General features: G+C 41.9%; 1 protein-coding gene and 1 long non-coding RNA gene across 4 annotated transcripts; one reads left to right on the top strand and one right to left on the bottom strand.

The window, feature by feature from the left end:
- Positions 1–1,564: 1,564 nt before the first annotated feature.
- Positions 1,565–7,908, bottom strand: LOC140916566 (uncharacterized). Of its 2 annotated transcripts, XR_012160549.1 has the most exons (4): positions 6,342–7,908; positions 5,790–5,933; positions 5,135–5,215; positions 1,565–2,247 (listed from the first exon to the last, which is right to left on the bottom strand). It is a non-coding gene; the product is annotated as an uncharacterized lncRNA (long non-coding RNA). The 2 variants fall into 2 exon arrangements; XR_012160548.1 differs by having other exon boundaries at positions 5,790–7,908.
- DYNLT3 (dynein light chain Tctex-type 3) lies at positions 7,894–26,542 on the top strand. Of its 2 annotated transcripts, none has more exons than XM_073358212.1 (5): positions 7,894–8,005; positions 12,767–12,808; positions 18,019–18,142; positions 19,696–19,773; positions 21,384–26,542. In XM_073358212.1, the coding sequence occupies exons 1-5, from the start codon at positions 7,976–7,978 to the stop codon at positions 21,458–21,460; spliced, it is 351 nt and encodes a 116-aa protein (XP_073214313.1). In that variant the 5' UTR covers positions 7,894–7,975; the 3' UTR covers positions 21,461–26,542. The 2 variants fall into 2 exon arrangements, with proteins under 2 accessions (XP_073214313.1, XP_073214318.1); XM_073358217.1 differs by lacking the exon at positions 7,894–8,005 and adding an exon at positions 8,363–8,728.
- The last annotated feature ends 796 nt before the right edge of the window (positions 26,543–27,338 follow it).

Below are 27,338 nucleotides of genomic sequence, written 5' to 3'. Positions count from 1 at the left end.
GATTCTGTTCCCTCCATCCTGTGGTTCCTCTCTTCCAAGGTGGGCTAGAGCCATTTCTGAATTGCCGTGGGCCAGCATGGACACAACAACACTCCATGCCAGCAATGATGAACATGCAAAGGCTGTTTGGGCTTTATTTGAGCTCTCAGTGCTGGGGGGCTTTGGATTTGGATTTCAACCACCAACCAATGGATGCAGCCACAACAGCAGCAGAGGGAGAAGGAAAGTCACTGAGCAACTGCTACTACATGGGCTGTTCTTAGAGTAGCTGCACACAGCACAACACCATTTCTGGGCTTGGAAACCAGCATCAATGGGTTGGAAAGGACGGTTCTGCAGACCTGGGAGGATATGGAGTGGTGACAGGATTTCTGAATGGCAAAGACAGCTCTTTTAGAGATCTGTGCCGAACTCACCTCAAAGCTGCAGTGGCAGCATACTAACATGCTGTTTACCATCGTTAACAAACAGGTCACCATCTATCAACAGTTCACCCCCAACTGTTACTGGTCTGCAGACAAACAATTCAGTGTTGGAAGATCAACTGTGGGGACACAGTCATGCAAGCGTGTGCTGCTATCAGAAGGTACTGGTACACTGGCTTATAAAGCTTGACAATGCTAATGCTTAGGACTCTATTGATGGCTTTGCACACATGGGGTTCTCAAAATTGTATTGGAGCAACTGATGGGACCCACATACCTATCATTTGCCTTCAACAGCAGGCATCAGAGCTGAACTGAAAAGTGCTCCCTATGATGCTCTAAGGCCTGGCTGACGACTGTGGCAGGTTCACAAACATACATGCAGGGTAGTCTGGAAAAGTCCACAATACTGGGATCTTTTGGAATTCGTGCCTGTTTATCTTAATGAATGGAGAGTTTGCCTCCAGGAGCACTATGGACATTAAGGGCATGCAGATTTCTCTGGGTACTGTGGAAGACCCAGTTTATCCTCTGTGACACCGGACAGTGAAGTCATTTATGGTGTACTTTGACAGAAGGAATAAACTGCTTAACTATCGTCTCAGCAGTTGCAGAATGGCAGTGGAGTGTGCATTCGGCCGTTTGAAATCAAGACGGCATTATTTTTCATTAGATTAGAAACTGCACAATGATATTTACCTAGGATTATAGCTGCATGTTGTATTTTGCACAATATCTGTGAGAGTAAGAGAGAAAGTCTTAATGTGTGCGAGGCTGTGGTGCAGTCATGCAGAGACATGAGCAGCCCCAAGGCATTGTCAGGGACTGCTTTTGTTCTTACTTTGAGTTTCGTGCCTGAAAGAGTGCAGCTGTACATCCAGCTGTGGGGGCTTTGGGGGGAAAGGGAGAGAATTTTGAGAATTGAAGTTGATTTTATGGATGTTGGAAGTGGCACATTTGGGTACTCTATTTTATACCATCTGTGCTTTTATAAAAACTTACGACACTGCTGTTCAGTTGAAAATTTGTGGGTTGTGTGTACCATCCATTGCAGGTACTTTGGTACTTAATGTTTTTTATTGCACAAATTATTGCAATAAATAAAAACCAAAAATAAAACTTAGAAAATGTTACAATCTTTGATCATAGTGATTAAAACAACATCAAACACAGGTTTAAAGTGAAAAAATGTCTTTCACATACAGTGGGGTGAAGAGGGCAACACACAACAAGTCAGGGGGGGGACTTCTGTTCACACGCAGGTGAACATCTTGTCTTTGCTTCTTCTAGACCCTCTGCCTTCTAGGGTAGCATATTGGGGTCACAGTTGCCACATGCATTGGATAGTGCAGATGTGCTGGGCTCCCATGTGGTGTTCTTACTACCCAGTGCTGAAGCTGGGGAAGTGAGTGGCCTCTAGGAGCAAGGCTGCAGGTCTGCTGCAGGTCTACTGCGGGAAACATAGGCTGGTGTTCCCAGTACCCTAGATCATACAGGGGCTGCAGAACATGGCTGGTTCTGGTTGAAGATGCTCGACTGTCTGCTGGCCTAATTTCACTATGCAACCCAACAGAACGTTCTGCCTGATCATTGCCTCCAGGAGTCCCTATCTTCCTCCGCAGCATCTTTCGTCATGGCAACACTGTCTCGAGCCAGTTCAATGCCGTCGCTGGATAGCTGCCTGTCTTTTTCTCTTTCAGACATCAAAAACACTTTCCAGATATCAGTAGTTTTCCAGGGCTTTTTGGAAAGTCTGTAAGGAGGGCTTCAGACATCCTTAGACCTCTGTTTCTTCCTTTTCATATCAGTCAACTGCTCAGCTCTGGATAAAGGGGAGTACAGAAAACAACAAGTAGTTATTGTCCACATTAGTGCTGTTTTCATAGAAGCAATTACAGCATTCTTTTTGTTTTAGCCTCTATTTCTGAATTCCATTCCTTTAGATTCATCCCAGCCCTGGGAGGCCTCAGAGGTGATAAGTGTTGTGTACACAAGGGCTAGATTAGGATGTTGGGATTTCTGTTCCCGGTTTGGGATTTGCAGTTTATGCTGTGCCTTGGAGGAACTAATATGGTGCGGAAGTGAACTGGAAAGCGATCCACTCTGCATCCCCTTTAAGCAGTTCTGACTCTTGATATTATACTGAGATAGGGGATTCAGAGGCAGAGAAGGTGCTTATTCAAGACCAATGACATATGCTGCTGTGATGTAATTCACCAAGATGGTCCCCGCAGAAGTGCTGCAGGAGCGGAAGGGTGTCACAAACTATGCCAAGGGCAACGATCATGTTACGGTTCCACTGAATGTCTATACCAAATATCTAGCAATTTCTCAGTCTTAGATTCTGCTTTATCTCCCCTGCTGACATGAAGAAAGCACAGAAAAAAAAACCAGATAAGGTTCTGGACTGATTGTCAGAAACCTTAACAGTTCCCAGTCTTTTTTCTATGAAATGTGTAAGCCTGTGAAAAATCATTATTCCACCTTTGTCTGCTTGACTGCTGTAATGGTTAAATGGTATTTGATGTACCTTGGCTAACTGCCTTAAGATCCTTATAGCTATGCTATTCCCAACCTAATCTTCTTTCCTATATGAATTCCTATTTGCAATGCTGTTACAGGGCATATATACCTCAACTGGGAGCATTAGCCTTACTACCTGTATGGGCATACAATACCTCATGAATATACCTAATGCAATACCTATGCCTACATATACCTCATGTAAACTGGTCCACCATATCATTCAACAGGTGTTCTAACATGATGCAATTTTCCAGTCTAGATAAGACCCTACACATACAGGACACTCTTTAAAGGGATCATTTACAGCTATGGAGATACCAATACCTAGAATGACTCAACTAAGAACTCTCTTATTTAATATATATTTTATTATCCAGGGTGTAATTAGCAAGCCACTAGTTTTCTTGTAATATTATTAAAATAGCTTTTGACAATACATATACATGATGGGCCAGATCCTGAACTCCTTATGCAGGCACAATTCTCATTAGACTTCTGGCTGAGTAAGTAGTACAGGATCTGCCCAAACATGGCGAAGAAAGCCAGGACAGACTAATGCCAGAATTTTATTGCTTGTGTCTCTGGCAGTTTATTAAACACTTTTTTTTAAAGTGATATAAAAATTATCCCTTGATACTTTAGCAGCATTAGCATTGACATTACATTGAATCCTCTCAAGCAGCATAGACTCTTCACAGATTACTACAGCTCCCATGTGTAAAATCATCATCCTTCCCCAACAAGTATTTACTTGATATCACCAGAATGATTTAATAGAATCATAGATTCAAGCTGCTCTGTTCATTCTCTGCATTTATATGCTCCTTTTCTGCATTTAAATGAAGAAAGTCTGCAGTGCATGAAAAAACAGTTCAGGAATCTACCTCTGCATAGTCTCTTTCAGCACAGTTCCTTTTACAGTTGACAGAACTATACTGAACTACCCATCTTCACTTGCCAGCGTATAGTTCCCTCTAGTGTAATAAACAATAAGTAGCATGATCAAGCAATACATCATGGAACAGGGGCTCAAAATATTTCTTTTCAATTTATAAGTGTTTTTGTGACATCAGTAACAGATTTAGTCATTTTCCATGACAAGAGGAAGAATTTTGATTGTTGAAATTAGTTTAAAGATGAATCTCTCTGAGATAAATAAAATACACAATGGAAAGCCAATAGCAATGGCTCAGTAGGTTGGGAAGAGATAAGCACAGATGAACTAGAAGCTATTTTAATTTTATATTTTCCTACATCCTGAAAAGACTCAAAAGTGAAAGAACTCTTCCAACCTTGGGGTAAATCCCCATTCCACATTGCTGATTTCTTCTTCGCAATGCAGCTCACTAGTGTATATTCTACACCTATATCTGACAGAAAACTTCTATTAGTTTACATTCAGCAAGATGGAATGTTACCATTAGCTGCCATAGTAACAATTTATTCAAAAAAAAAATCTAAAATTTTGATTTGCTGGAGATAGCTTCAAAGCATGGAGTCTTGAGAAAGCACTGCATGAAACATTAAGGAGGTGCTGCGATACAATAGAAAAATGAAATGTGTTATGCTGAAAAACTATATAACCTTCATGTATTTTTTCATTATTCGGTTTCCATTTGTGCTTGCTCATAATGATATCTGTTTTAAACAAGGGAGAAAACAGCACATGCCAAACCTGAAAGCTAGTTCCAGGGCAAGTGACTGAAGTCAAAAATAAAATAATAATTTGGTATGTGATTTTTATATTTTCAAAGTGCTGTGCAAAATTAATCCACAAAATACTCCTGTGAGGTAGGCAGGCATATATCAACCCTCTTAAGGAATCACAGAGTCAAAACTAGGATTAGAACTCAGGAGTTCCTGACTCCCAGTCTTGAGCTTAGATCTAAATGTCTTTTTCAAATTAGAGTGAGTTAGGGGAAGAGAAGAATGATGTTACAGTGGCTAAGTCTTTCTATGTTGTGAACAAAATAAATCACAAAAGTTACAACACTGAGAAGTCTCACTACTTCAGTACTCCAACTTGCAGTATTTTGTGCTGGTTGCCCAACCGGTCTCTCAAACAACAACAGATAGTGGTGACTTCCTATTTATTAGCTATTCATTGTTTTATTATGTGCAAGAATAAAAGTAAATGTCAGTATTAACCTTTTCAATTAAACACAGCAATTAGAGAACATTACCTTGCCATTCACTTTTAATACCAGTCTGTAAAATGGTGACTTTGCATCAGATGCATGACAAGGTCATGCAGAGAAATTAATCTAGAAGCAGAAGAAAAAAAAAGTTATTACTCCCATGAGGAAGTGTCTCATTTACAGAATTACAGGGCTCCCTAGCAGATATAAAAATAATTGGGCTTTGTTGTTTTTAAAGCGAGATTGTAAATGCCTCACTGAAACATCTTGGAAGATGTCACCATGCCTCAGTGGGTCATGGCTGAGAATACTACATTCAGGGCAGATTGCTGAGAAATAGAGCAGACTCACCCCAAACTGGTGGTTATTCTATCATTAGATTATACCCAGACAGTAACAAAAGTGAACTTCTGTCTCACCACACTGGTTAACAAAGAAGCCAAAAATGCAGTCTCCTTAGGCATTCCAGCCCTCGGCTCACCACACAGACACTGAACTTCATGATGAGTGGTTACTGAAAACCAATTTAATCAAATATAGGGTCCTTCTAATCCCAAGGGACCAGCCACTTAGCCAGGTCAATATATAATTCAGATCTTATCCAATAATTATGTTGATGCCAATCCTTACTAACTAAAAACTAAAGGTTTAATAATAAAAGAAAATAGAGTTATAAATGATTAATATATCATATACACACACAAGTGATTTTTCAGTGTTCATAGATCAGGATCATAGAAATGATGGAATAAACTGCTAGCTTGCAAAACTCTCTCCCTGGAATTACCCAAACAGGTTGGGGGTAATCAGTCCTTGCTTAGAGCTTCCTTGTTAGAAATCCAGTCTAGAGAAAATGAAGACAAAAATGGAGATATGTCAGGGTCCTTTTATATCCTCCGCCATGTGCATGGAATTTTGCTGTCCCAACTAAACTCACAGCCCAGGTGCATGGAAAATTACTAGTCCAAGATGGAGTCCAGGGTCATGCTTTGATGACTCACAGGAGGTGGCCATTGGCCCCTTGGAAACTGATACATCGGCAAGAAGAGCTATCTGGGCAGGATGAGTTTCTTTGATGGCGCACTGTGAGAGTGAAGTGTCCTTGATGGACCATCACTACATAGCTGTCTGGTACCAGTGTAAATCCTGTCTGGTAGGTGTTACCCAGGACTATAACACATGTATAAAATACAAGTCCATGGCCAATATTCATAACTTCAGATATAAAGAGGATACCTGGATTGACACTTACATGACATACTTTGTAAAAGATTTGTTGCAATTGTAGAACAGTGGTAATATCAGTGATGTAAGTGGTCATATTCAATCATACAGCAGCACAGAAGAGTCTTTCAGAATTACTGAAATATGCCAGTTATGGAGTAAAAAGGAAATGCCACCCAATTCCAGGAAAAAAGAAAATCTCAGGGACAATTTCTCATTTACATTCTGCCTACCTACAGACAGCTGCAGTTTCTAAATGGTATTCTTCACTTCATTTATTATATTGTTGTGGAGAACTGCTATGCCCAGCTGAACAACTGATCAGTTTTTCTACCTTCAAAGTACAGTCACCACTGGGAAAAATTATTCCTCCGGTTATCAGCTGAAATCTGTAAAATGCTCTGAGACCCTTCACGATTAAAAGGTGCTCTATTACTGGAATATAAATACAAAAAGGCATTTTATTTAGCACAGGAAACTATCTTTGGGTTTTGTGCAGTATTGTGCACACTGTCAACATTTACTAGTAATAAAAGCAAATTCTCTTTTCCAGTTGCAGGGGAGATTCCTGCCCTTACAACAGGGTCACTGCACAGAACTCAAGGTGCTATTAAAGGTGAACTACAAAGGGAGAAGGGTTCTATAGACTTTTATGCTGCTTTATGACATATGAAAAAGACATGAAAAAGGATTTTTTCCCACTTTCTTAAAGGCTAAAAATTCTAGTTTTGTCCACCTGGAAACCCTGTTTATGACTACTGAGGGGATTATGAAGTTACAAGGAAAAAAAACCCTGAAAACTGAGCAACTGAGGGTGAAAGATTTTTCCTGCAGTTTTTAAAGCTGTTTTAACTCCTATTTAACGCCAAGGTTTAACAGGGAAAGATCCCACCACCCTAGCCCCTAATGAAGAGGCACAAACGCTCATACTTAGAATTTATACTGCATTTTTCGTCCACAAGAGCTCAAAGTGATTTAACAAAGGTGCCTAAGCATTAGCTCCAGTTTTCAGCGGGGAAGATTTAAGCAGGGAGAGTTTAATAATTTGCCCCAAGCCACACAGCTCTGACAACGGCGGAGCCAGGAGAAGAAGAAGCCAGACCTCCTGAGTGCCAGCCTGGTGCCTGAGCCAGGAGGCCACCGCCGGTCCGCAGTGCGGCGCCGGAAACCTCAAAGGGTTCTCCAGCAAACCCAGGGGAGCCGGACTCGATATTTCTTGTGGTAAAAGCAGAAGAGGAAATAACCCCCCTCCCCACACACCGATTTCACAAGCCCTGTCCAGCCTTTATTACGCCCTGGCGGGGGGGGGGGGAGCAGCACACAAGCCCATTTCTCCCCCCTTTGGACAGGTCACCCGCCGAGCTCGCAGCACCGGGCGGCCGTGGCCGACGGGCTTTCGCCACAGGCATCAGCCCCCTGCCCATTGACTCCAGAGCAGGAGCGGGCGCTGCCGCCGCCGCCGCCGGCCTGTCCGACCTTCAGCAGCCTCCTTTCTCCCGCCCCCGCCCCGGCTGAGCCTCCGGAGAGGAGGGCTGGGGGCCGAGCGGGCGCTCTCCCCGCGGCGCCCGGCAGGGGTCGCTGCCGCCAGAGGCCCGCGGGCCGGGGCCGGGGAGGCGGAGCCGGAGCCGCGCCGGGCTGAGGAGTCGCCGCCGGAGCCGGGCCATGGAGGAGTTTCACCCCCACAGCGACGAGGTGGGGGCCGGGGACGCGGGGCGGGCGTTGAGCGAGCGGCCTCGGGGGGCTCCCAGCGCGGGCGGGAGCCCCCCCCCCGGGGCAGGGGAGCCGGGCCCGGGTCGCTGGCCTGTCCGTGTCCGTGTCCAGCAGCCCGGAGTCCGTCCGGGGCCGGGGGCCGGGCGGCAGCGAGTGTTGTATTCCCCGCGGCCTGCCGCCTCCTCGCGGGCGGTCCCGGGGCCCGGGGCAGGCCGGAGCGGGCCCCGTGCGGCGGCCGGGGTGGTGTATTAAGCCGCCCTCCCCTAGGCCCGCGCTGCTGGGAGCAGCGACCGACACGAAAAGGCGGGTAAGAAACGGCGGCTGTAGAAAACGGAAGGAGCCAGCGTGTGCACCCTCAGCAGCCCATCCCCACGGGGAGCCATTTAATCCCCTGCGCTTGGCGCTGCGCGTTGCCGCAGGGCCCTGGTCCAGAAAGCCCCCTTCCCTCCGCCCCGGGCGGCTGCTGCTGGGAAGAGAGTCACCCTGGGACAAGGCTGGGGTCTAGCAGGGGTGGGAGTTGCAGGTAGCCAGAGCTGTACCAGCAGCTGCTTCTTGCAGCTCCCTTGACACAGAGTAGGCAGTGGTTTGAAGCAGAGCGAGATGCACTACTGCACCAGAAGACATACGCTCAGTTGCTGGGGAGAAGGTAGGGAAAAAATCATCCGCAAGAAGGCTTCAGCGTCGCTGTGGGGAAGGGATGTGGAGGTGGGGTGAGCAAACAAGTGTAGAAGTTTGTTTATAAAGTTCACGCTGAATAAATCCACACACGTGTTGGTTTTTTTTCCTCGCTGTCTTCCTGTGTAAAAAGAGAATATATTCTTAGCACAATTCTTGAGCTTTCAAAGAGTGCAGAGAAATTGAGAATGGCAAAATGGCTTTAGAGGGAGTGATTTCATTTAGGGCTGGTTCCTGCAAGTGGATCTGCTTGCACAGCCTCCTGCACCATGCACAAAGCCCTATTGATATCACTAGCAGGGGTTCACCTGCGCAACTTCAGTTTCAGGATGTGGCCTTTTAAGGATTAAGGGGACAATCTTCCTAGAGCACAATGTTTATATTTCAAAAATAACCTTTGGAAACCTTACAGGTTTAGTTATCTATTGATATTTATGACAAGGTGTCAGAGTAACAGCCGTGTTAGTCTGTATTCGCACAAAGAAAAGGAGTACTTGTGGCACCTTAGAGACTAACCAATTTATTTGAGCATAAGCTTTCGTGAGCTACAGCTCACTTCATCCGATGCATACTGTGGAAAGTGTAGAAGATCTTTTTATACACATAAAGCATGAAAAAATGGGTGTTTACCACTACAAAAGGTTTTCTCTCCCCCCACCCCACTCTCCTGCTGGTAAAAGCTTATCTAAAGTGATCACTGTCCTTACAATGACAGGTTTCAGAGTAACAGCCGTGTTAGTCTGTATTCGCAAAAAGAAAAGGAGTACTTGTGGCACCTTAGAGACTAACCAATTTATTTGAGCATGAGCTTTCGTGAGCTACAGCTAGCTCACGAAAGCTCATGCTCAAATAAATTGGTTAATCTCTAAGGTGCCACAAGTACTCCTTTTCTTTTTGTCCTTACAATGTGTATGATAATCAAGGTGGGCCATTTCCAGCACAAATCCAGGATTTAACAAGAATGTCTGGGGGGTAGGAAAAAACAAGGGGAAATAGGTTACCTTGCATAATGACTTAGCCACTCCCAGTCTCTATTCAAGCCTAAGTTATTGTATCCAATTTGCTAATGAATTCCAATTCAACAGTCTCTTGCTGGAGTCTGGTTTTGAAGTTTTTTTGTTGTAATATCGCAACTTTCATGTCTGTAATCGCGTGACCAGAGAGATTGAAGTGTTCTCTGACTGGTTTATGAATGTTATAATTCTTGACATCTGATTTGTGTCCATTTATTCTTTTACGTGGAGACTGTCCAGTTTGACCAATGTACGTGGCAGAGGGGCATTGCTGGCACGTTGGTGGATGTGCAGGTGAACGAGCCTCTGATAGTGTGGCTGATGTTATTAGGCCCTGTGATGGTGTCCCCTGAATAGATATGTGGGCACCGTTGGCAACGGGCTTTGTTGCAAGGACAGGTTCCTGGGTTAGTGGTTCTGTTGTGTGGTATGTGGTTGCTGGTGAGTATTTGCTTCAGGTTGGGGGGCTGTCTGTAAGCAAGGACTGGCCTGTCTCCCAAGATTTGTGAGAGTGTTGGGTCATCCTTCAGGATAGGTTGTAGATCCTTAATAATGCATTGGAGGGGTTTTAGTTGGGGGCTGAAGGTGACGGCTAGTGGCGTTCTGTTATTTTCTTTGTTAGGCCTGTCCTGTAGTAGGTGACTTCTGGGAACTCTTCTGGCTCTATCAATCTGTTTCTTCACTTCCGCAGGTGGGTATTGTAGTTGTAAGAATGCTTGATAGAGATCTTATAGGTGTTTGTCTCTGTCTGAGGGGTTGGAGCAAATGCGGTCGTATCGCAGAGCTTGGCTGTAGACGATGGATCATGTGGTGTGGTCAGGGTGAAAGCTGGAGGCATGTAGGTAGGAATAGCAGTCAGTAGGTTTCCGGTATAGGGTGGTGTTTATGTGACCATCGTTTATTAGCACTGTAGTGTCCAGGAAGTGGATCTCTTGTGTGGACTGGACCATGCTGAGGTTGATGGTAGGATGGAAATTGTTGAAATCATGGTGGAATTCCTCAAGGGCTCCTTTTCCATGGGTCCAGATGATGAAGATGTCATCAATATAGCACAAGTAGAGTAGGGGCGTTAGGGGATGAGAGCTGAGGAAGCGTTGTTCTAAGTCAGCCATAAAAATGTTGGCATACTGTGGGGCCATGTGGGTACCCATAGCAGTGCCGCTCATTTGAAGGTATACATTCTCCCCAAATGTGAATAGTTATGGATAAGGACAAAGTTCAGCCACCAGGTTAGCCGTGACATTATCGGGGATAGTGTTCTTGACGGCTTGTAGTCCATATTTGTGTGGAATGTTGGTGTAAAGGGCTTCTACATCCATAGTGGCCAGGATGGTGTTTTCAGGAAGATCACCGATGGGTTGTAGTTTCCTCAGGAAGTCAGTGGTGTCTCGAAGGTAGCTGGGAGTGCTGGTAGCGTAGGGCCTGAGGAGGGAGTCTACATAGCCAGACAATCCTGCTGTCAGGGTGCCAATGCCTGAGATGATGGGGCGCCCAGGATTTCCAGGTTTATGGATCTTGGGTAGTAGATAGAATATCCCAGGTCAGGGTTCCAGGGGTGTGTCTGTGCGGATGTCTGTGCGGATTTGATCTTGTGCTTTTTCAGGGAGTTTCTTGAGCAAATGCTGTAGTTTCTTTTGGTAACTCTCAGTGGGATCAGAGGGTAATGGCTTGTAGAAAGTGGTGTTGGAGAGCTGCCGAGCAGCCTCTTGTTCATATTCCGACCTATTCATGATGACAACCTTCTTTGTCAGTCTTTTTGATTATGATGTCAGAGTTGTTTCTGAGGCTGTGGATGGCATTGTGTTCTGCACGGCTGAGATTGTGGGGCAAGTGATGCTGCTTTTCCACAATTTCAGACCATGCACGTCGGCGGAAGCACTCTATGTCCAGTCTGCTGTCTTGACCTTCAGGAGGAGTCCACCTAGAATCCTTCTTTTTCTAGTGTTGGTAGGGAGGTCTCTGTGGATTAGTATGTTGTTCAGAGGTGTGTTGGAAATATCCCTTGAGTCGGAGACGTCGAAAATAGGATTCTAGGTCACCACAGAACTGTATCATGTTCGTGGGGGTGCCCCAAAGCACAAATCACAGAGTTCTTTGACAAGAAATGCAAAAAAAACTTCTGGGCTCACTCTAAGAACAGTAAAGTGAATGACAAGACCTTATTTATTTCATTTTGCCATGTTGTTCCCCAGCCAAAGTAGAAGAATTAAACTAACCAGATTTATTCTATTCAACCACACCTCTCCACTTCTAGGAACCACTAGAACAAAGTGAAAATTATGAGAATTAGTACTTTCTCACTGGGTAGACTACTATGCATCTTTCTGTCTGTAAAGACAGCACCCAACACCAAAGTGATATACATTAGGTAAAGCATGTGGGGGAGTGGAGGGAGAAAGTAACATGTGGAATAAACTAATGGAGGGAAGGCAACAGAGAAGAAAAATAACAAAGATGAGAAGGGAAAACCAGGAGACAAATGCAGAGAAGACTGATGATTTAAATGGAAAAAAAAAAATTCTGAATAAGTGACTTGGCATTCTAGTGCCTATAAAACAGTCAGCAGTTTTAGTACTAGGATTGCAATCCCCTGTTTTATGGTTTTCTGTTAAAATTTGTCAGTAGGAATCCTCATTTCAGTGGGAGCGGGCTTGGGATCCCTATGAAGGGAGTTCAGTTCAGTCTTTTGTTCTGGTGGATATTCATGATATGTAAGCCATGCCAAGAGGCATGGTATAAGAATCTTTTAGGATAGGGAAAAATGAGCTTGGACCCTGGTATCCAGGCCTCATCTTTTAAAACTTCTTTTTGAGGGGGTTGTAGGACAGGGATTAATGCCAGATGGCAGCTGTGTTGTGTTGGAGAATGTGGAGGTATTTTTAAAACTACTTTTGATCTAATTTGGGTTTAAAATACAGTTTACCTGGATGTGGTGCTTGTCCTATGCCTTTTCTAGTTGGGGTAAGGAAAACTAGATCCAAGTATTTCTTTTCTCCCCAGAATAATATGAAATGCTATAAGTAACTGATTATACTTTTAACTTTTTAAATTATAGATGACCTTCAATGCTGAGGAAGCCCACAACATCGTTAAGGAGGTAGGCTATGTTTAACAATTTTAGTGACTTGAATGAAATACAATATCTAGAAAAAGCTGCAGGTCACTTTCAGTGATACTTTCACACTTTTAGCATACATGCATATTTATTTATTAAATATAATTTTGGAATTAGTTTTGAAGACAGATTTTAGTGCCTTTTTATACAAGGGAAAGTAGGCTATGATGAATAGTCTGTAATAGAATTTGTTAAATGTAACACCATGGCAACCAGCAACTGAATAGTGCAGAGCCTATTGCTTACAGGTCCTGTGGAGTTCTGTAGGAGATAGTGTATTAAAATGAGATTCCCTGAAGGACTTTGCAGCCTCTGTGTGTCCTGTCAAACTGCACATTTCAAAAAACTGTTCCAGTATGCACAGCAAGCACAAAAATAATGTCAGATAAACCGTTCAGCTCTTTACACAGCCTTTCAAGGTAAGGACAAATACTGTACACTTTTTTGTTGGGGGGGGCATCTAATACAGGGAATTAAGCCAGGTATCCATCCCCCATTTCAAAAGTTATCTAAAGCTACCATACTGTTGTCTAGCATTAATGCAGCTCTAAAAAGACTAGAAATCTTGAGAAGATTTATTTTGAATAAACATTCATAAAACAGTATAAAGTAATAAATGGAAGTCAACAGCCCTGTCTTACTTCCTGTAAGTTGCACGGTATATAAAGGTTGATCAAAACTAGCTAAGGGGTTTGATCCTGCTTGTTCTCCGGGCATAGGCCTCCTAAATAACTTCATTGGGAGTTGAGAGCATGGGGTTTACATCACTGGCTCTAAAAATTGTACACTGTCTCATTTAATTATATAGACCTTTTTCAGATGTTAATTTCTTTCCAATTTAAGATTGGTCAATATTATATTTAGTCTCAACATGTGAATTCACATGACTTGATTCCTTTATGACAGAGGTTGCAATTTAATAAGAATTAGAAGGGATTAAATTTACAGAGAATGCTTTCAGTTTTTCACCATTTTAAGTTTACCCTGTTGGGTTAAACCAATGTGTATTGTTTCCATTGGATATGTTACTTTACTGAAAGGTTTTTTTTTTTACGTTCTAGTAGCATTTAGGAACCAATACTGCACTTCAAAACAAAAGCAGTGACACCTCAGCATTCCAGGCAGCCACAGTCTATCAGTAGGAGTAATGGGAAATTTTAGTTCTCTCACTGTGAAATAAACTCAGATGTTCACTTGACAAAATTGTTAGAACATATTTAATGGCAAAAAACCACGTTAAGGTTGCTGGGTGGTATGTGATCCTCTTGCAGAACGCTGAGTTGAGCAAAACTCCAACTGTATTTCCTGGTTTTCAGAAGAGTTAAGGTTGCCCAGGCATTAGACCTTAACACTGCCCTCTTTCAGCAATGCCCCAATATACGCAAATAATTTACCTTTACTCTGCCAACCCCACAGTTGCTGAAATACCCATTCTTTGCCTCCTTTCACAACTCATTCATTCTCACCCACAGAACTCAATCTAACACTATTAAAGGACAAAAAGAAAAAAAATGATTGCACACGCCACCTTCCCTATGTTTCCCTGGAGCTGGCAGTAGCCAATGGGAGTTATTTGTATACACTTCAGGTGCAGTCAGTGTGTTTTGTGTATCTGTGCTAAAGGGTGGAGGCACTCATTGGGCCTGTTTGGTAAAGGTGTGTTCGGGATATGATGATGATTGGATTATTTTGAAGTGCGTAGTAAAGCTTTGATTGTAATTTGAGGAGATCTTTGTTTTTCACCCTTTGTGCATGAGCTGCATGTATACCTGCAGAATACGGTATGCATTATTTCAGTGCAGAATTGCACATTATACGCTTTACAGGGCACAGGCGTTTTATTACAAAAGGTATTATTGTCAGTAGTGAGCTGGGAGAGCAGTCTAAGCATTTATTATCAACATGCACTCTAGGAAAAATGAGTGTGGTCAGTGTCAGGTGTAGCTGTACTGAATGTTGGCGACCGTAATTAGCTCTGCTTGGTAGAGATGTATTTGGGAGATCTATGGATTACTTTGAGGTGTATGACAGAGCTGTGATTGTGATAAGAAGAGATCTATGCTTTCCACTGTCTCATGAATGAGGAGAGGGAAGAGGTGTATGCGCACCTTCGGGATGCAGTATGCATCATTGTGTAGATTATGTTGGTAAAGGACTTTTATCACAAAGGATATTGTCAGCAGAACATGACATGGTAGAATGAAAGGATTTTAATGCTTTAATGATGGTTAAGTGAAAGTATGTTTGAGATGGTATCCTGTGAGTTGTAAAAGCCTGTGAAGTGGTTCTTATATACATGTGGTATTCTTTCTGGGGAATTGGCTAAGTGTATGAGTTTAGACCAGGATCTGGAACCTCCTGAATCTTACAGTGCCAAAGCCCAGTGTGAGTATTAGGGATGTAAAAGTTTAACCAGGTAACCGATAAGCATTATCTGTTTTATTGGTTTCCGTTAATGATTAAACTCACACACACACACACACACACACACCCCCGCACAGGATTCCAGCACATGGCCGGGCCCTGTGTAAAACGTGGGGGTGCTGCAGCACCCCCTGCACCCCTAGTTCCTCGGTTAAACATTTAACCGTGTAACCGATACAATTTTAATTAGTCACATGGTTACTTTTTTAACCGCTTTTACATTCCTAATGAGTATGTTATATGTGCATACTGGGGCATTGCTTGAAGAGGGTAGATAGAAAGTGGCATTGGACAATCTTTGTCCCCCTCCCCCACTTTGTCCTTTCATAATGTTAGCTGGATTCCTGGGGATTAGTCAGTGGATTGTAAAAGCTTGTACATTTCAACAATTCTTAGGGTGGCATAGTAAAAGTTACATGTGTTAATGAGGCATATTGGATTATTTCTGAAAGAGGGCACAGTTAAGGTTGCATGGTCAACCTTAATTGCATTTCCTAGTTTTCAGATGTTTGAGTTTTGCTCCACTGAGTGTTCTGGAAGGGGACTATCTGCCACAAAGTAAACAATACTAATACAGAGTTAGTTTTTTACTATTGAATTTCCTAGTCTTTTACTATTGAATTTCCTAGTCTTTTTAACAGGAAAAGATATGTTGGTGGTAGGGTTAGTAGTCATTTAGGCAGTTGTACACATATCCCACAATTTGCATACCAAGTCAGCCAGCCCACCACTATCCTACCATTCCCATCCCCCCACATGCACACCCCAACTGGACCCCACTAGACCTGCTGTGGCACGCCTCCCTAGCCATATCCCTGACCTATTCACTACATTTCCCCCCTGTAACCAGGCCCCCTCCCCACTACTGTACCCAGTATACCCTACTTGTGGTGATGGGAACATCTCCCTGAAGTCTTCACACCCTGGTATACAAAAGTTTCTATTGCTGTTACTTCCCCCCCCCCCCCCCACCATCCCCTCATAACCCAACTCATTTGCAGTGCCTGGAGTTAAAAACAAACTGTGTTACAGTGGGATGGTGTTTCTGTTCAGGTTTCAGAATGGTTGAAGGGTGGAGTTTGTAGCAGGGCCAGCAAGAGAAATGTTTTTCTATTCCAAAATACAGACAGTTTTATGTTTGAGAGAAAGATCCTCTGACCCCATCCAGTAAAAGTACCCAAGCTTCCAAAACAGTGAGGTTTCAGAGATCGTAATATTTCTGTGCAATACAGTAGACATTTTTTGGTCAGCCATGAACCATCCATTTTTCTGATTAATCTTCTTCCAACACTTATTCATAGCTTTCATCTTATTGCTGTAGCAATTATGCAGACACTCAGACAAATCAGAAAACTATCACAGTCCCTGGACACACATCTCTGATGTGGTTCAAATCTGCTCTTATACATTGTATGAGATGAACACCAGGAATAAGAGCCAGATCATTTCCATCCAAGTCAATTGCCACAGTGTCAGGTAAATCACAGCCTCAAATCGCTGGTTACACACCACAAAGTGGGCAAAACACAATGCCAGTGCAGGGCACCTGTCTCAACCCAAATCAACCTTCTCATGGTGTACACCTTGCTGTCTGGGAAACTTCTGCAACCTTGTGATCCAGGAATTGTCCAGAATCCGCATGTTGACAACTCTGGCAACACGCATTCCTTTTCTCTCAGCAGTCAAGGTACCTGCACTGTTAGTTCCAAACGTCCATGCTGTGTCTTTGGAAACCACATTAACCTGCCCCCAAGATCAGGGAGTTACCTCTTGCTCCTTTGCTGCCCCCTCGGAGCTGCAACCCCTCCCCTGCCCCAAAGTTCTGTCTCCTCCCCACCTGATATAACAAAACTTTGGTTAGGTTGCCGGCTGACCTAACAGCAAGCACAATAAAACCTCCCCATAAAATAAAAACACACAAAAGACATCTTGTAGCTAGCAACATGAGTTATTAAATCTTTATTGTGTCGGTGTACAAAGGTTCAGACGAGAAACGTCTGGTTCAAAGGAACGTGCGGACATAAATGCTCTGGGCAAGCATAAAGTAGCTGCATAATAACCCTCTCACTTTTCCCCCCTTTATTGGTGCATGTTAGCTGTAATCCTTTCAGGCAACACATCTGTGCAAGGGTCTTGAACATGTTTTTAAATACCACCTTTCGCAATTTGGGTTCCCATGCACCCTTTCTCACTTAAAGGGTGCCATGCACTACCTTGATAAAACAGATTGAAACCATTTTGACCCACATCACATCAATAGTTTGGTCCCTAGCTCTGTTTTTTTAAAAAAAAAAAGCTAGAAACAAAAATGGCTATTTTTTCCTCAAATTACTTCAAATTATGATCTGTGCTCTCCTGAGGCACACCAGCTTTCAAAAGAATCGAACTAAGCATGTCGATTTTTAAGAAAGCTTGACTTTTAAACAGAAGTCATGTTGCAGTCTTAACTATTTAAGTCTTTTTCTGCAATACATTTCTGCTGACAGCTTCACTTTACCACATCAGTTGTACCTTTGAGCTAGACAGACGAATATATAGTAAATCTCCCAGCATCTATGGATTCTGAGTTACATTTTATTTTCCAATTCAGCAACTGATATGCAGTGAGCTAAATTGATTTCAAATGGTTATTCTAAGATACTCAGTTGCCCTGCAAGTGTTCTGGGATTGTTTAGTAAATATTTGGAGTTACTCTATTAAACATGGTTTGTTTTGAGACATTTCATATTGATGTATTACTAGTGCAATTGATTTTTCTCTATTTGTAGTGCATAGAAGGGATTTTGGGCAAGGTAGATTACAATCACAACAAAGTCAATCAGTGGACTGCAACTATAGTGGAGCAATCTTTAACACATCTGGTAAAACTAGGAAAAACATACAAATACATTGGTAAGTACCAGTATCCATACTTTCCCTTATACAATTCAGATGAGTAATTGCTGGGAAGAATTTGTTTTCAAGCTAGGGGGTACTTTGAAGTTTAAAAACATACCCTCTTAGTTTTCTCCTGTACTGTAACCCCCCTTCCCCTCCCCCTTGTGATTAGGAACTGAGAAAATGTCCGTATTATTTCATTGTGTTTGCGCTTAATCACTTAGACATTTATGACAGGTTTCAGAGTAACAGCTGTGTTAGTCTGTATTCACAAAAGAAAAGGAGGACTTTTGGCATCTTAAAGACTAACCAATTTATTTGAGCATAAGCTTTCGTGAGCTACAGCTCACTTCATCGGATTCATACTGTGGAAAGTGTAGAAGATCTTTTTATATACACACAAAGCATGAAAAAATACCTCCTCCCACCCCACTCTCCTGCTGGTAATAGCTTATCTAAAGCGATCACTCTCCTTACAATGTGTATGATAATCAAGGTGGGCCATTTCCAGCACAAATCCAGGGTTTAACAAGAACGTCTAGGGGGGAGTAGGAAAAAACAAGGGGAAATAGGTTACCTTGAATAATGACTTAGCCACTCCCAGTCTCTATTCAAGCCTAAGTTAATTGTATCCAATTTGCAAATGAATTCCAATTCTCGCTGGAGTCTGGATGGGGTGCAAGGACTCCTTCCAGCTCATGCTGCTGCTGGCACTTGCTTCTTCAAAGGCAGCTGGACCATGCTAGATGCTGCACCCACTTAAAAGATGGTGTAAGACTACATGCTGCTTCTGCTCAGAGGAGTTCCAAAAAGCACCATCTGTGTCAGGCACAATTCCTCCTGCAGCTCACAGTGGGACATTGTGCCTTCACACCAACTTGGTGAATGGCTGTGCCTTCAAGTGTAAATTAATTCTAAATATTTTAAAAGATAATTAGGGAATTTAGTCATACGAATGAGCTTTCTGGGAAAGGAGTTATTTACATACTACTAGGGTTATGTCTACACTGTGAGCTAGGGGTGTGATTCCTCTGCTTGTGTATACATACTCATGCTAGCTCTCTGAGAGCTAGCATGAGTATAAATAGCAGTGTAGCCACGGTAGCAGCGGCATGGCTGAACCTGAAATCAGTGGCTATGTACTCAGCCATGTCTTCACTGCCACTATCTGTGCTACTGCCTAGCCTAGAAGATATCTAAACAATTACTCCAAAAATGAGAGATCAGTATTTAGACACTTGCAGTAGACTTCATATTAAAAATCTTAGAATTAAGATTTTTAAAGGAGTGTTGCATAATAGCTTTCCTGGTTTTGAGACCTAGTTAGAAGGTAACTGAAGGCTTGCAGGACAGTAAAATGAGAGCTTGTATACAACAGTGTGATATAACAAATACATAAAGGGAACAGGCTGCCATTCTTGTGTTGTTACTAAATGAATGTGTCTTGGCTGTGTTTTGAGGCTTCCAATTACAGTACATGTTTCATGATGGTAGTTTCACGTGGTCTGCAGATTAATCAGTCTTGTTTTATTAATGAAAAAAACTGATTTTATTACTCTGTCCTTCAGTAACCTGTGCAGTGATGCAGAAGAGTGGAGCTGGTCTCCACACAGCAAGCTCGTGCTTTTGGGACACCACAACTGATGGTAAGTTTCCCTCATTCAGATTCAAGTCAAATAAGACAGTGAATGTGCTACCTGTTGCTCAGCTGTGTTACAAATAGTATTTTTAGCAGTTTGAAGGGTTGATTACAAAAAGCCACCAAATCCAGAACTGGAAGCCTTGTATGCATTTTCAACAGATACACCCCGGATTGAATGAATAATAGATGGATGGAGAACACTGGGGTATGACAAAATTAGCAATACCAGTGGAGCTATCTTCAGTATGAAAGAAAGATTGTGCAAATTAGTCCCCATAGAAGATCTTCAATTGTAGGGACACTGATTTAATTAGTAGTGTGCTCTAAATGTAAATTTGCAATACTGAATGTCTGCCTACTTATTATAAGTGGACTGCCCTACTCTAAGAGAAGCTGGCACGAATAAAGAATTGGCTTTTTTTTTTAAGCTAAAGCAGAAATACTTTGACTAATGTTGTTATAGCTTTTATTTCTTTCTTGCAGTCAGTTGCATGTTCCTTTATTTTATTAACTTCTGCATTATTTCCAAGTGCCCCCATTTCAGTTCACAATGTGGTGTGGTAAGATTATTAGAATGCTTTCAAGCCTGCCAAGACAGTTTCTTCAAGTACTGTAGAAAGGACTTAAAATGAGGCACCAGGATTCTGTTGTAAAAAAAGGTTAAAAGGCTGCATTTAAAACACAAGACTGAGTTGAGTCATTATTTAGAAAATAGGTTCTAATAAATAAGTACATTCAGGTCAGAGTTTGTATTGGGGTATGTATATATTGGTGGCTTTAGAAATGTCAGAGCAGCAGCTTCTTTTGCTGATTTCCCATTATGTCCATGTAAATAAAACCACATATTCTTATCTATGTTCTTAATGTCATAAGTGTAGTATGAGTCTATTCTTATTTTGCCATGGAAGATTCTTTTACATACAAAAGAGCCTAAAAGGATTTGAAAGTATTGATTCATTGGCTGAACATGGAGGTAGGGGGAATTCCTTGTTGGCAGGGTGCCAAGGACTTTCTTAAATCAATGTTTTTAAAAACTCATTCTGAACCAATCTTCTCTCCCTGTGACTGTGCCAGGTAAGCTTTGAGCTTAAGTAACTATCAAACGCTATATGTTGACTGATAAGGAAGAACAAGAAATGATTCTCTGACATCAGGAAAATTATTAGTTCATGAGGACAGGAGGAAGTCATTAATCAGAGCTTATCACTCCACTCTTACACCCCATAACTATTTACATTTCTTGTCTCTTTAGCTGCAGAATCAAAAGTTGAAGGAAAAGCTATTTTTTCTCCAGGTTTATAGAGAGAACTTAATTTGTTATATTATATTGGAGTTTTTATCCTATTTAAAACTAAGTTTATTAGTAAATAGTAGTGTGTGTAAGTTTGATGCAGTTTTGATGGTATTAGTTTCTGTAATCCAAAGAGAAAAAGGTAAGAGTAAATTCATCTTTATGGAGAGGATTACAAATTCCTATTACATTTCCTCTGAGAAATGAGTGAGAGGTTTTTTTATTCTAAATTTCTGGTCTTTTGCAGTGAAATGTAATGGCATTTAACAGAGATGGTATGGGGAGCAAGTTTATTTTCTGATCTTTTTTTAATTATCTTTTAGGTACCTGCACAGTGAGATGGGAAAACCGGACTATGAACTGCATTGTCAATGTTTTTGCCATTGCTGTTGTCCTGTAGCTGACTGGAATACAAATATTAAGTTACACCAAAGCCTTTAAGATCAGAAAGTATCAAAATCTCAAAGCATATTGCCATTATATAATACTGTTTGTGCACTAAAGAAAAAGGTATGAACATGCTGTAAAGTCCACTACACACAGTGTACATTCTGAGCAAATTCTTTCAATTTAACTTGTGACAGCTGGCTTTTCTTTAGCAAATTTTAGCAATTTAAATATTCCAGATTGATGATATGTTAAACTGGAGATGCCATGATATTAGAGATCAAATGAAAATATGGATATTTGGGTCAAAAGATTACATCTGTAATTCAAGTGAAGGTGTGACTAGCACAGGTAGGCATACCCATGCTTGCCTTAATCTAGGCAGCATAATAGTATAGATGTGACTGCACTGGCTAGCTGCCTAAATACAAACCCATGAGTGAGCCCGGGTATGTGCTCAGGTTGCTAGCCAATACAGAAACCTGTGCCACCATGTCTACACTATTGTTATCCGTACTAGCTAGATTAAAAAAAACAACACAGGCATGCCTTCCCACACTACAATAACGCCTTCATCTGCAGTGTAGCCGTAGGCAAACTGACACTTTACTCACAGAGAGATGGAGTAATCTAATCAGCAGAAGGGAGATGAAAGGATACAAGTATTAAGAAACAGCCAGATTAAAATGCAGTTGGGAACAGACTAGGAATTTATTACATTTACAACATTCCTTGTGTTGAATGATAAGTATGAGTGCCTCATATCTGATTAAACAAGGCGATTTCTATATTATGCATGGATGCTGTATGAACACCACAGTTACTTGATCAAGCGTAAAAAGCCCAAACAACTTATACATTTATGCTTTTCTGCTTGGGGAACAAAATGACTTCATCATGCCAAAGCATTTATTTCTTCAGTGGACTCTTGTTCTTTTAAAGGGTATGATCTTTTTTCAAATACCATTTGGAACATTGTCATTGAATTAAGTGGAAACATGATTGGGTGCATTGTTCATATTAGCACTCAATGCATATTGCTTAAGAAGAATTCACCAAATTATAAAACTAGTTTAATCTGACCTAACATGATTGGTTCAGTGACTAGAAGAATGTAGGAAAATTCATGACGTGAGCACCTTGCACATTCCTGATCCAGTTTAAGTAGTTGTCTTTCCTAACAAAGGACCCAATTCTACACCCGTTGACCTCAGTAGAATTAGAGTTGGGCCTTGCTTTAAACTTTGAGTAGTCAATCCTGTAGAGCTAAATAAATGAGTTTGTGTAGGTACGAGATGCCCACGTTTTTAAAAGAGCCTTATTCTCTCTAAGCACAAATACATGATACAGAACATATCCTTATATTATATTTATAAAGTATTGCCTATACTCCAAGTCTAAAATTGTGTAATAACTATGGAGTAATAAGTATAAAATAGTTAAAAATTAGTGACATAGCTAAGGCCTCCATCTTGCAGACATTCACACACATGCTCAGCTCACTGATCTGAGCAATCCTATTGACTTACATGAGACATTCACAGGATTCGTAAAATTATTTGTGAATGTAAGCAATTGCAGGATTGGGGCCTATATTTTAGTCAATGCATAAATTATGTAAATTTTCAAGTATTTGTACTGATTATAAAAAGATCTAAGTTGTTACTGCCACTGAGTGGCAGCCATTTTAAGTTCTGGCATATCTCAAACAACACTTAAAGATTTTTTTCTTATTTACTACCTATTCTAAAGATATTCAGTAACTATCTAATAGTTGCGGTAAATCTGCTTTGCATTTTAACATGGACTTTGAAAGCACTGCTTCAATTTTATGCAATTCTGATTTATTTATTTTTAATTATTTTTCACAGTCACTCTGATTTGGTCAAATGGCAAATACGTCCTTAAAAAAAAAAAAAAAAGTTATAACAACCCTGGTTCTTCAAACTGTATTGGAAATTGCTACAAGGCTCCAAAAGTTAGAACCTACATACATCTAGAATACACAATGCTAATTCAAACTCCAATGCTTGGCAGGCATAAATAAAATAGAATTCAGCCTTTATATGAGCACAAATAGAGTTAAGCGCTAGAATATTGCATTTGTCTGGGAGGCAGGTATAGTATGAAAACATTTGCATGGTGCACTGAATTTCAGATATATAATAAAGTAAATTAAGAAAGATTATTTGGTTTAGGGCAAGATGTGGATGGGTAAAAACATTGGGATAGCTTCTATCCCATTAATGTTATAAGCTGTAGCTGCCATGACTGGAATAATATTCCTAATAGCCATTAACTTTGTTAGTCTTTTTATCTTCAAATACAGCAAAGATACGAAATGTTATCTTATTCGGTGTAACTAGGTTTGGTGGAGTTCCACTATGGAAAAGCTCACTAAACAATTTTAAAATATTGATTGTTGTAAAGTTACTTCATTTTGTTTCTACCAAAAATAAAGATGGTTTGCCTTGGCTGCATTTACCTTTGGTAGGATCAGATCATCATAGATAGCAGCTTACTACTATACTTCTTCCTCCATCTTGTATTGTTTTATAAATAAAGCATGTTATTACAGGTGCAGAGATATTTTGGAAACTATGGATCTGTCCTGGCAAGTGTCCCAAAATTCAGGGAGTAGTGCTGATTTCTCATATCCCTCCCCAACATTACATTCATCCTCTTACTGCCTTCCATACTATTTTACAAGATAACCTTTATTGGATCAAAAAATTACGTTCATCACAGAAACTTCAGGACCAGAGCACTTTATTCTACATTGTTTAATTTTTGACCTATTAGAAGACATTTCTCAAATCCATTTTTTTCACATTGGCCAATATCAGATGCTTCTGAGCCAGGTGCAAAAAAATCCTGTGATAGAAAATTCTGAAATAACATGCCCACAAAAAGTTTTTATTACTCTTGATCAGTTAGGGCTTGTCTGCACAGTGGAGTAATGCAAATTACCAGGGTGTGATTTGTAAAACATACTGATGTGTATTGCACATCAGTTGGTCCATGTAGACCCTGCTGGTGCACGCTAAAGGTTCCCTCAGGCTCTTTACCATAGTACTGTTTGAAATCATACTATATAAACCACATGAGGGAACCTTTAGCATGCACCAGCAAGGTCTACAAAGACCAATTAATGTGCATTATATTCATGCACTTTAGAAATCACTCGCCTATAGTTCCCATTACAGTTCTGTGTAGACAAGCCCTTAGCTTTATGCCCTGAAGCACAAAGGTTTATATACACTGTAAAAAAAAAAAAAAAAAATCAAAGTTTTAAAGTAATTGGGTCATAATCATGTCTTGTCCTTTTTTGAATCCTACATGACTCTTAACCTTTATCTTATCTTAACCTATCTGTAGGTTTATACATATAGTGTAAGAGGGCAACAAAACTAGGCTAAATAGACATTTAAAAAAACCAAATCCCTATATCTCCTGTCCCAAGGAGCTTACGTGAACTATCTGTAAAAAAGTAATGATAAAGTGGGGAGGAGGGAGAAGTAATAGGCTTAAACAGTTGCTGTGCTTAGTAATGCACACAGTTTTAATTTTTATTTCCTTCTACTTACATTTATTTCCTTCTACTTACATTACATTATAAATAATAAGAGGATGTGTTACTAACCACAACCACCGTAAGCCTGTTACTGTAACCAGTTTCCTCCTATCCTTCCGCCCACTCCCCTCTATATCATCCCTGGTTTATATTTAGATCACATTAGTTCTGTGGGGAAGAGGCCAAGCTTTTTGTTTTGTTCGTTTATTTAACTGCCTGAGAGGCCTAACCCAAAAGGAAAGTTTAGACCAAAAAAACCAAAAAACTTCAGGCATTTATTTACAGCTAGCATTTGACATTGCTTTGTGTAGTCAGTTTCACTTCCTACCATCACACACAGTCACAGTGAGCTTACACTCATGTTATATTCTGGGAGCACAAGACACTTCCATCCATTCAGTGAGCGTGTAGTACCCCAACATGCCTATCACCACTGGATCCCTCCATCTAGCCAGGAGAAGAAGTGGCCTAGCAAGACAGACCACTCCCCCGTGATGGTTCTGGGGGACTAGGCTTGTGGGTCATCACTCCCTAGACTTCTATGGGGTGAGGTGCACTGGAGGCTGGTGGAGGGCTCATCTTGGTTCCATAGTGGAGTGGGGAAAGCAGCCCTCTGGATTCTGGTCATCTCTTCCTAGGATCATCCACAAGCCCAAAAGCCTGGTAGCAAGTCTCCCGTACTTGTCCATGGCAGCTACTTTTGAATCTGCTTGAAAGCTGCATTTCAGTTTCCAATGCCTTTTGAACTTGTATTTAGGAAATTTCATGGCTACTTCAGTGTGACATAAAATAGTTTAAAAATTCACAGTGAACCCTGAAAGCTAACTGATCAACAGGCAGGGTATTAGCATAAGCTATGAAGCAAGCCACAAATCTGCTGCTCTTGGCAAAGGACCATTAAGATGCATGCACATGTGAGGAGGCAGGAATAATAATTAGAATTCAGACAGCGCAGTCCATTTGAGATGATCTTTTAACCATAGAGCATTAGGGTAGCTTAGAATCCATAGCTACTTGACCTCTTGGTGCAACATCCTATCCCCCAGACAAACAAATGAGTCAAAACAATTAAAAAACTCTAACCTCAGTGGAAGCTGGTGAAACAGATCAACTGGTTTGTAGGAGCAAGGTTGCGGAAGATTGGCGAGGAGCTAAGTGGTGGATTGAGTATGTGACTGGATGTAAACGGAGGATGCAGGCAGTTTCAATTAACTTTGTCTGACAGACCCTGCCAAAAGACATTGTAGTATAGCTCAGCATATTTTTGTCTGTAAACGAGTCAGTTTATGTAATAAGCATAAATTATATATATAAGAATGTAACCAGCTGTTGACCCCATGTAACCCCGAGATAAGCGCGGAGAATATAGCGCTGCAGAGGACTCCCTTCCAGCAGAGTCCTGCCTGGTCAGCTGTCCCGAACGGCCAGAGTCCCCTGCAGCTCCTCCGTGTGACCTAGGGGCTCCCCGTGCAGATTGGAGCGTAAGTTCTTCCTTCCTTCAATAAAGCATAGTTTACTATTCTTAGGCCTGAGTGTCCTCCTTTCGCTGGTATCTCCCCCCCCCCCAGCTCTGGCGGGCACAATTGGTTTCACAAACAGGATACCAGCAGAGGGATGCCTCTTTGGGGAAGGAAGGATAAGGGGGAGGTAGAGAGCTACATCCCCTGGTGGCCCTCCACAGGACGGTGGGCACTGGTGGCGCGCAAGCTGGTGGGGTTGGTTGCCCCTGCCGCATGGCCGCAGCGAGAGCAGGAGCTGGGGTTACCCCAGTCAGGCTGGAGGAACTGATATCCAAGCTCCGGCTGGACAAAGTAGGACCTGCAGAGCGAAAAGCGGCGGGAGACCTGGGATGGGTCTTCCTGACCGCGCTCCACGCAGTGGACAAGGCACTGCTGATTCAGCGCCAGAGGATGGGAAGATTAGCGGCTGATTTGCAGCAAGCAAATGAGGCCTGTTCACTAACCCAAGAAGTCATTACTAGTACGGCCAAACGGGCTGATAGGTTAGAGCACCACTGCGTGGTTATGGCGGCTCGCATTGCGAACCGCTGGCGGCGAAAGGGAGGACGGCAAGACGTGCGTCCCCTTGCCGCACGCGTACTGGTACACAAAAGCGACTGGGATCCAGAGACCTGGGGTGGAGACATTTGGGAGACAAGCAAGGACGAGTCCCCCAGGGAGGGGGATGCCGGGAAGGCAGGACTGTACCCACAACTGCGACCCATTGTCGAGACATGATACAAGGAACCGCATGGGGAGAACAATCAAATGGTAGGAAGGGATTTTATCCGGGAATATAAATCCTCCGAGATACAGGA

The sequence above is a fragment of the Lepidochelys kempii genome, chromosome 1 (assembly GCF_965140265.1).
Source record: "Lepidochelys kempii isolate rLepKem1 chromosome 1, rLepKem1.hap2, whole genome shotgun sequence".
Taxonomy (NCBI): Eukaryota; Metazoa; Chordata; order Testudines; family Cheloniidae; genus Lepidochelys; species Lepidochelys kempii.
This window is presented reverse-complemented; position numbering and strand designations above follow the sequence as displayed.